Source organism: Ruditapes philippinarum, unplaced genomic scaffold (genome assembly GCF_026571515.1).
Source record: "Ruditapes philippinarum isolate M1 unplaced genomic scaffold, ASM2657151v2 ctg2107_1_1_1_1, whole genome shotgun sequence".
NCBI classification, from domain to species: Eukaryota; Metazoa; Mollusca; class Bivalvia; order Venerida; family Veneridae; genus Ruditapes; species Ruditapes philippinarum.
The window spans coordinates 35,708-46,765 of NW_026853859.1; the positions used below are offsets into that span (position 1 = coordinate 35,708).

The window sequence follows — 11,058 nt, forward strand, 5'->3', positions numbered from 1 at the left end:
CCTTACTTGTTTTTAACTTCAAAGTTTGCGGTCTTAGATTATTAGATGCCTTATGAGGAACCTGCTTATGTTAAGTGTATGCACTGTTTACATATGGTGTGCGGCCAAGCCCTTTTGTAGTTTTATTTTCCGGTTAGATTATGGTTTTCGTTTTCATTCTACGTAAACGTCCTTAGTAAAGGTACATATGCAAAGTTATATGCACTTTTTTGTGTTAAAGTGAATTGGTCTACATTGGGCGTTTTCTTTTTCAAAATTATTTCGAAGTACTAATAAAAACAAAACAAAACGTTTATTTATACGTTTGGTAGTTATATGGTGTTCTAGAACAATTTATTATCTGCTTTATATAGATGTGTCATCTCGAATCATATAACTCTCACTTATAAACATCATTTCATATGTAATTCCTTCGTATTAGTTGCTATGAATTATTGTAATTGAACAATGGTTTCCTAATTATATTCGACAGACTTTTAGTATTCATATTTTCATTTAACTTAAATAATTTATTCAATGAACTGCATTAAAATTTGAATGTTTAAAAGGAGAATTAATCCGGTTACAAACATGTAATGTAAACAAAGAATTGATAATATTTTATTTATCTAATTTTAGCACTTTGACATTGACATATAAGGTTATCAATTTTAAAAAAGTCCATGACGTACTTTTGATTTAAATGGTTATATGTTTCCAATTTGTTTTATAGATATGTAGTTTTGATTGCAATTCTTAATTGACGAATGCAATATGATAATAATACTAAAATGAGATTTCTTTGATAAATAATTTCAGTAGTTTCAGTAGAGACTATTAATACTTGTATGCATGAGGCTACATCGGTAATTTATTTTAATGATCTTTATGAAATTCACCAAGAAAAAAGGATAAACGATAGAAGGTACGGTATTACACAGTTGTATCATCGACCTTGATTTGCGCAAGAGCCTCAATTATCAAATTAATATATTCTATTATGTTATTTGATGAAAGATTGATTTTTGCATCATTTTCCTAAATGTTTTAAGTCTGAGTTAAGCTCAAGGGTTGTTACATCTATATGACGTATTTATGTGAAAATCAAAATCCAGTGTTTACCATGAATTGTTTATGCAAATAGGGCTGAACCGGATTCTTCATCTTGATGATAACGTGATGTAAAAAGTCCAAGTTGTTCGTTACTGTGGGTGACAGTTTTTTGGGGGTGTAGGTGTAGATGATGAATACCAATTAAAATATTATATGAATGACAAATTTACTTATTAGGTTTTTGTTACACACAACAGAATGAATGAAACTGTCAATGATTGAAATAAATTAAATTTAAAATATTCAGTCGATGGATTAAAAAAACTTTATAACAACACTCAAAATATTAAACACAAAACGTTTGTTTAGATATTCAAGTTTGTCTGATTGCAGGAACAACAATTTGCCGTTTGCATATACTGATCAAGCAATGCACATGTTTGCTTAATAATTGTGTAGACACTGTAATGTCAACACGTTTAAATGCACTACATTATTTTTTTCTATTTTTATTCAATGTTACAAATATATATTTAGTAAAGAAAATTAAGTTGAAACATCCGCATTATATAAAGCTGTTTGTCTAAAATTAGACAGATGAACGTAAACACTATTGATGGTAAACCATATTTAGATTAACCGCGTTTTGAACATCACTTAAAAATAGACGAGTACATTAAAGGCATACTTTTAAATTTTAAGATTTGTATCTTATAGCAAGTATTTTCAATGCTCATTTTCATACTTGATTTCATCAATTTAGGGTAAACTAATAACTAAGTAGCTAGACAGAAAAAAAACATTGTTTAAATATTTTTTCTCCCAATAAATCACACCATAGAAACAGCTTTTCATATACTAATTTTATAGATATTCTGATATACACGTATTCATTTATAAAGGACGTGGCAAATACCTTGTGCCTGCACCAAACGAAATGTTTCCCGTTGGTTGGCAAAATGTTCCTAAAGAACAGAAGAGAGAAGAATAGAAGATAACTATTCAGTAAAAATATTTTTAAAAAACTATTGACATTGTTTCTAAATAACAATTATACAATAGAGAAATTGGTAAAAAGAAATAAATGTTTGTATATATAGAAATGAAAAACGTAAAAGAATAAGTACTACAACACAGTCCATATCTATCTTTAGTTTCACAAAGACGGCGGGTAAATGAAGAAAATAATAATTTTACTGATCAAGCAAATGAATTCCAAACAGAAAAAAAAACATTGTGTTTGACAAAAATCGAAAAAGGAAAATGTGTCGTTTGTTCAAACGGAAGTGCTTTAAGTCTTTTCTTTGGCATTACAAATAATATTTTTTAGAATATTAGTTACACTTTTTAAATGATGTTTGCAAAATAATGTCTTTATGGAAAACTTCTTTAAAGTTTTGTTTTTGTAACAAATATCAGCTTTATGAATATTGTGTTGTTTATGCAGGATATTGGTTTAATCTATTCATAATTATTTTTGAAATATAAAACAATAGTTTTACATTATACTGTTATAAATGGGTTATTGTTTTAATGATCTTTATTACATTATATTGCGTATTGCGAATATCTGCTGAACGTCATTGTTAGATATGCTAGTACATAAAGCGGCTTTGAATAAAGTTCATTTTATACTTTAAGCTTATTTTTGGAATTTCTATATGAGATTAAATAGTTTAGAAGATTTCTAGCTAGTAATAATATTTACAATATTGGATTTATTGTTTACAGTTCCTGAAGTAATACAATGCAGACTATCTCATTTGTTAAAAAATGATAATTTAGATATGAAATATTTGTTTTATTAACTTTTTATATTTTCCCGAAACTTTTGTCGATATTTTTTTATTCATGACAAAGCTTCTTAGAATTATCTAAATATAGTATAAGTGTTAAAATAATTCACTTTTTATAGTCCTTCAACAAATGATTTAATTAAAGAAAACATTAAAGCGTTAATTTGTTCCGTTTTGAAAAGATATATATGCATATCTAATGACATATTTGAATTACTTTTTTTTTCGATAAACCTTTGGTCGATAGTAGGAAGAATTATTGCAATGAATGTCTCTGTATTCAAACATGAATAGTGTATGTTTACACAATAAAATTCCTGAACAAAAAAATATCATGTTCCTATCTTTGGTAGGATTTATCTACCTACACATTTTTATGTTGATATCTTTTACAGTATTAGTGTTATGTCCCGGACAAAATTTCAAAGCGTAACAATTAAAAAGGGCAATAAGTCCAAAATTTTGCAAGGCAGAGTTACGATTCGTTTGCACTGCACTTCTGTTTAATAAAATACATCTACGAAACACGTTGTTTTGTTCATACGTCTCATGGTGTCAGAGCCATGTCCTGGACAAAGTTCGAAGTGAAACAAGGGTTTTCAGGTTATGATCCTGACAAAACGTTTCTAAAATGGGAGATAATTATAAAAACGGGGCTAAGCAGAGTTATGGTTCTTTGGCACTGCACTTCGCCTTAATGCCCTCTACTTTTGTGTGCAGATTAAACAAATTATCTGCAATTAGCTTTCAGGTTATTCTCTGAACAAGATTTTTCTAAAATGGAAGAAAATTAAATAACGTGACAAGCCAGAGTACAGGTTCTTTGGAACTGCTCACCGCTCCATTGTCCGTTATCACTGCGTGCAGTTTAAACAAATTGTGTCGAGGGTTTTTAGGTTATACTCCGTACAAGATCTTTCTAAAAGGGGAGATTATTAAAAAAATCAATAACGGGGAGTTATGGTTCTTTTGCACTGCACGCCACAATGCCCTCTACAACTGTGTGCAATATACAAATTATTTCCACAGGTTTTCAAGGTTTGGTCCAGACAAAACAGATGGACAGACGACAAAGGCGGCGATAATAGTGGAGCATAAAAAACGTCTATATTATACAATATTGTTGGTCATATGTTTTATTTTTTTTTAATAAATCTTTAATGAAACATCTTGAATATGTTTGGGATTTGAGTATTTCATCAAACACATTCTTTGATAATTTTACATGTAAAAAGGTTCTCACTACGAACACTCAGTGTAATTCTAACTCCATCATTTAAAATGAGTGTGTCGCAATACCAATATTAAGAATAATGTCAATGCCTAATGAAGAACAACCTATGTTATCTACTTTTAGATGATTTGCTAGTACCCATTAACGCAATCAAAGTTATAGTGATTTTAAACAATTGTCTCAACAACTTTTAGCACCAATTTGTCATAATTATTTTAAATATAATTAATGAAGGTAAATAGTTTGGTTATCTGAATTAATGTAGTTTAGGCCGAATAAAGTTTAACAAAAGTGAGAGAAATGTTTACAATATCAACCATGAGTAGGGCGATTATGCATCTTTGTTTTACTATCCATGACAGAATCGTATCAAAAGTAAATAACTTCTACAAACAATATAGACATTATGTCCAGGATTTATAATAATTATATCTATCTTAACGTAAATATACTTATGATCAACCAGAGTTTTCAGTTTTGAATCTAGCAACTTCTTCAATTGTATATGTTTTAAAAAATGTTTCAACTTTCTAGATTGAATCGCAAAGGTAGTCTTAATAAATCCACACTCTCGGTCGGAACTTCAGCAACTTAGGTTTGTTTAACAAATTATTACAAACAATTCAAAAACATTCAGTGAGAAAGATAGTGAACAAATGTACATCTATGTTATTAATTTTTGTATCAATTTTTGTGTTGTGTAATGATTAAGAAAGAGAGTAAAGTATTTATAAAACTATTTTATAGTTTAAACATAAGGTTAGTTAAAAAGGGATAACATTGCTGTATCGGAACATCAAAATGCGTTCCCCTTTCTATGTGTACAATCAACAGTGCATGAATAGAGAAGTGAGTAAACCTCGTTTGTTTTCTAGTACGGTCTCAGTAAATATCAAGGTCATTACTCAGCTAGTCTAGAAGTAAATGAACAAAAACACCAATAAATAATCGCCGCCAGCAATCGAAAATTTGCAAATGTCTAGGTTTTATCATGTAACATGAAATCTAAAAGCTGAAATTAGATCATTAGTTTGAACTGAAATTATATCTTATAAAGTTAGTGTATTAATAGTGAAAACACTGTACTTTTTGCAAACACTAATGAGTAATGAAAAATAAGGAGTATGTTTATAACATGTGAATTGATGTCCAGCTGAGTAGTCTGATAAGTTTTAAATGTCTAGTTCCTCTTGACATATTTTGCTTTCAAATATTTTAACTTATCAAATATGGGTCACTGCGAAACAAGTGCATTCCAAATGTGCCAACTACTGCTATGTCAAACCCCGTTGGTGTCTCATTTATCTACTTAATGATACTATTATGTCTGTTACGCAGGGCATGCATCTAATTTGTTTATGATGTTTGATAGGATCAATGTTTGGAATTTTTATCAACATTTTAACGGATTAACAAATAAAACTGACTTCTTGACTGAATGTGTTGCTTTACAAATATGGGGAAGGTATTGTGTTTCAAATAGATTTGTATGACATCTTGTTTTTCATATATATGTTTGTTACAGGGTGAGAAAAATGTGCAATCAACTGTCACATGTTTTAAAAGATTATTGGCTTAATCCATTCAAAAGAAAGTGGTATTGTCGAAGGTATCAATATGACAATTTGAGTACTTGTTTTACATTACAAGGCACCATTGTAAAACAAAACAGATTATTCTGTAAGCCATAGTTTTCTTTTTCTTTTTAACTGTTCTTGTCAAATTCCTTATTTAGTAGAAAGATTTAAAAATTACCAAAGTTACCGACGTGACATACGTGATATACGTATTAACATTTTCCGTGTAGTTAATGTTAGTTAAAGTAAATGTAATGTTAAATGAAATGTAGTTAAAGTGTTTGAAGCGATACATTTATTTAGGACATTAGTTAGCACAATTAGCATTATAATAATTTGATAATTAGAAGAAAGGTAGAGTTCATAGTTTAGTATTGAAGTTACTAACGTTGCCCCATGATCAATATTTTTACAAGACATTTTTCTCAGTGCTGGAAAATTGATAAAAGCAACATATAAAATACAACATTAATCTGCAAACATACAAAACAAACCTGTCCGTGTTAGTCAACAAATATTTAAAAGTTTAAAGTGGAAATCTTGAACGGATTATGAGAAGAAAAAAACATGTAGGTTATAAAACATATAAGTTATAAAGGAATAAATAATAAAATAAAAATAGCTTTTAAGGATTTTCTTTTCCTTTAAACGCATTACAAAATAGACAATGAACAGAAACTCGAAGTCCAAAGTGAATATTTTTTATATTTCTTGTGAAATATACGTCAACAAAAAGTCATTTACGAAATGTAAAGTTAAAAGGGGACATGGCTAAGAAAAATATTAAAATGTTACCTTCCTTTTAAATATTAGTTTCAGTATAGAAATTAAACAAATATTCCAAATTGTTTGGATAAAGACATCCTCCTGTACAGTATATAAAAAAAGAAATAAGCAACTATGAAGAGTGGCATTAAATGAAGGCATCCCGCAACACAACTCAGCAAGAAAAGACTATCGACAGTGAACCCGGCAGGATACAAAACAAAAGAAAACAAACAAAAAATTGTCGAAATCAGACACTGACAAGTTTACACTGCAAAATCTATGAACGAATTGACAACATCATTCGTGCGTATCAACAAGAACCATGTGTTTCGACAGCAAAGCGGGCGTGTTCCAGGAAATTCATTATCACCGGCAGTTTTTGCCGCTTATGTAATCATAAATGCTACTGACTTTGGTGTTTTTGTCGAAAAAAATGAAAATCGTACTGACGACTTTGCCCTAACAATGGATGAAACTTTAAATACTTAAAATTGGAGGATAATATTTAATTAACTGACGTCTCAATGTATGGAAAAATGTTGACTCACATGGTCGGACATTTTTATCATATATGTAATGATAACTTGGAAACTGTTTGCGAATGTTATAACATAATAACCCTAAGTTAACTATTTAGTTAAAAAAGAGTAAATCGCACACTGTCATTTTATTTGAAACCATTCGAGAAGTATTGGTTTTTATTCTTTTGCAAAGTGTTCTATAATTGTGTTATGCAAGTGTTAGAATTTTTTAAGTGTGTACGATTACAAAGAGGATCAAACATAATGTGTCATAAAAAACAGATGCCTTTTAGGTTGAAATGATTCGCGTGTGTTACAGAAATAACAAGGTGTACCTTGTGGTTGCCACGCAAATTCGAAAATTTATCAATACGCTACCTTTCTAAAGGTTAATGAACATGGTCGTCCAAAGAATACCATAAGAAGTTTTCATTGCAAACTGTATTTGCAAAATTATCTTGTGCAATGAATAAAAAGCATGTGATGACAGCAATGGGTCTAAGTGCCTATTTAACAGATAGGAGATCAGTGGACTTAAAAACTGCAAATGAAATAAAGAATTACTAGCTCTGTTAACCAAACTATATCATATAAGTGTCGTGTTCAAAGAAGCCCCGAAACTAAAACATATAAACAATTTAAAACCAAAGTTTAATTTAGAAAAAAAAAACATGAACGTTCAATGCTGTCACAATTACAGGATTTTACTATTACAAGTTTATTTGCGAACAAATTTATCAAAGAATAAATACATTTTGTAACCAAGTACAAATAAAAAAAATATTTTCTTCTCAGAATGAAGAAGCATTTAGTGACTTAAATTATAGATATATAGATAAAAGATAGATTTTATGACATGAAAATATCAGGAAAAAATCAAAATGCATTGTGGCAGTTTTGAGTGGTCACTTTGTTTCACTTTCTTTCCAGATTCACCGGAAAAGATTTTTATTCTCATAGAGATTTTCACAGAAAATATATATGTATTGGTATTCTTTCTAATCATAGTATCAATTTTGACATACATGTATACTTGTTATCTTAACGTAAATATCTGTTGTTATATTGGCGATGCTTTAAGATCGTTCAGCACAACTTAATTGTTGTGTGTGAGTACTGTTTGTGGTGTTTTGGTCCTTCTATTTGATCCTTTTGTCCTGAATGATATGATGCCTGCTTTTAAAACTGACGTCTTATTTGTTTTGTTTTTTGCAGGCTTCACAACCTCTTATCCCTAAAAAAACATTTCTTTTTTTTAAATTCCACCCATTGCTTTTTAAAGTTTAATACAGGGAGAACACTCGTATCCTTTGATGTTACAATTTTGTGTCCCTATATCGTTCTGAAGAGACGTTTATTTTTTTTATTGTGTTCTACTTAATATGGGAAAATTGAAATCATTCTCTACAAGTAACCTCGGTAGACAATAGGATAACGAACCAAATTATTGTAAAATACATGTGTCGAAAAAATTTAATTTCAAAACATTATTTTATTTTAACAAATATCAGTCGCATTCACATATTGACTCTTTAAGCTTGTATTGTTTCTCGTATCTTTAGGTACAACTTAAATTACCCTGGCTAACAACGCTTAATCAAACATTATCTCTAAAATTCATCTACCGCATCTTCGGTATTGCATAACGTCTACAAAACGTTGCATTTGTACATGTGGAAATATTGTCTTAAAAACGTTAACTTTGTTTGAAGGTTTGAAAAATTGCCTGCTTTTCTTATCCTCGGTATTGTTATATATATTTATATTTCTTCGCATGTTTAATTCTAATACTGACAAGATTGAACATTGATTACGTTTAAGCGCCAGGAATGTTGCAGTGTTCACAGCCATTCGCGTCTTAGCGATGCAGTCATTCTCACGAGTTTATAGTTGTTTTCATTGCTCACTTTTTGTAAAATTCATAAACTGACAATTACAACAGTAAGTTCCAAGTGCTGTATGGCGGCTGTCAATTGTATTATTTTTTCTTGAGGAAATCACCTATTCAAACGCAATTATTGTTGAAGGTTTCTTCAAGCCGATGCTAGGGGCATGAGCAATTTTCAACTCTCCTTTAACTTTCATGAACAGAATCGTACAAAACCGACTATGTCATATTCACGTATCTTATTTTTTAGCTTCATTTTTTAATTTTAAAAGTTAAAAAAGTTAGACATTGAAATTCAATATAAAGATAAGTTGAGTTAATAACAACATATGTGACAGTTCTTTTTTTAAGAATTACTTCTTAAACTCTGGTAGAAACAGAAATGGTTGTAGTAGCTTCTCTCTGACTTCAAAATATCTGGATATATTCAATTCGTATTTAGATTTTACTTTGATCCGTCTTCGTTGCCCTCCTTTCCTTAACTTTTCATGTTTAGTTTTGTGCCGAACTGAAACAAAAAATGTAATAATTATACAAATGTAATAATAAGTATGAAAATTCTTTTTCAAATTATTTTATGTTTAATGATATTTTTCAGTTGTGATATTTGTACGTAATATTGCATTATTTTATAAATAGAAACGTTTTGATTAAAGTAGTGCCAACAATGTAATGTTATTAATTATTTGCTAAGTCAATTAGTCTTTTCCTACAGACTATTCGACTAGATTTCAACAAACATTAAACTTAGCTTTATATAACTGATTGAGAGTTAGTAAACTGTGTCAAATCCTCAAGCTTTTGGAAATATTCTACTGCAATCCCGAATGATGCGCATAAGATTTTTTACAGTTACCTTTTCTTTGTTTATTTTGAAGTATTGATATATGTTTGATGGTACATGCACACGCAACAGGCCAGTCTTTGATGTAAGCTTTTTCATTATTTTTGAAAATCGGTATATCTGCAAAATAGAAAATAAGCAATGAATTTCAAAATATTGACTCATTTCATTATTTCCATCGCAACCATTAAAAATAAACAGTATAACATTTCAAATCAAATATCTTGCGGATCTAAGTTATTTGAACACAATGAAAACAAATATCAACAAAGAAGAGCACGACAACCGACATGTAGCAAAGCTGGGCACCATACAAAAACCGGAAAGAGCATAAAGGCAAAGCAAGAACGGGTGCCATCACAGAAAACATAGATAAACGAAAGAAAACAGACAGTTCTCTGAAACAAATGAACCTACCTCTTTTTATTGGCTCGCATGCTGTATACATATTTAAAACATTTGGAATCACTACATTTCCCGAGTTCAACCTGCATTTGCTGCTACATTTAGCCTTTGGAATAAATGCTGGGTTTCTGTATTTATCAAAATCCCAACTATCTGTCCATTGACATAAAGATCTTTCACATAGTCCATGACATCTAATGTTCGAATCTCTTTTTCTACGGCTACGTTTTATAGCTTGACCTATATCAGTCACTGCAAAGATTTCTTCTGGTACGTTTCTAGTTTGGAACTTTCGATTTTGTAGAGGTGTTTTTCTTTCCCTATATCTACCTCTGTAGTTTGTTTCGGTATCATTGTTTAAGTTTATTTCTACTTTTCGTCTGTAAATTTTATATTTTCTTTGAACATGCACATTAGCTTTTATAAAAGTGGCATTGTTAAATGCACTGAAAGATGTATATTTTGTGTTAAGATGTACTTTTATAGCAGTTGTTTCAAATGACTTTAGAGATGATATTATCCACAAACTGTATAACGATGCAAAATTCATGTTTATCCAAATAAACTTGTCTTAGACTCTTACATATCATCGAATCCCTCCTCAATTTAATCTTTCCATGAGAAGCGATAACATCAAAACTGAAACCTAACAATTCGGAATTTCGTTCTTCTGTCTAGTTATTGTTTTAATTTAGTAACAGACGAGATTTAATTTCGAACAACATTTCAAACTTGATAATAGAAGCAATGTCCAAGTGTTATCTAAATCGCGTAAACTTATTTTGATTGAGATAATTTAAAAAATAACACGAGATAAACGAAGTAAATATTGTTGTATCCTGTTACGTAACTGTTAAACCTGTGTTTAAACTTTTAGAACATCGTAGTTTGATATTCATGTAAACTCATTTAATCTTAATATAGCGTCGCGCACTGTTTGAATTAAATCAATCATAATCAAAGTCATTTAAAACAAGTGATGATGTCCTTGAC

At 29.8% G+C, this 11,058-nt stretch overlaps 1 protein-coding gene across 1 annotated transcript; it reads right to left on the bottom strand.

Moving 5' to 3' along the window:
• Positions 1 to 9,040: 9,040 nt before the first annotated feature.
• LOC132738183 (uncharacterized) lies at positions 9,041 to 11,058 on the bottom strand. Its single transcript, XM_060725650.1, has 3 exons — positions 10,078 to 11,058; positions 9,673 to 9,780; positions 9,041 to 9,324 (listed from the first exon to the last, which is right to left on the bottom strand). Exons 1-3 carry the CDS (start codon positions 10,613 to 10,615, stop codon positions 9,170 to 9,172), a joined length of 801 nt encoding a protein of 266 aa, XP_060581633.1. The 5' UTR covers positions 10,616 to 11,058; the 3' UTR covers positions 9,041 to 9,169.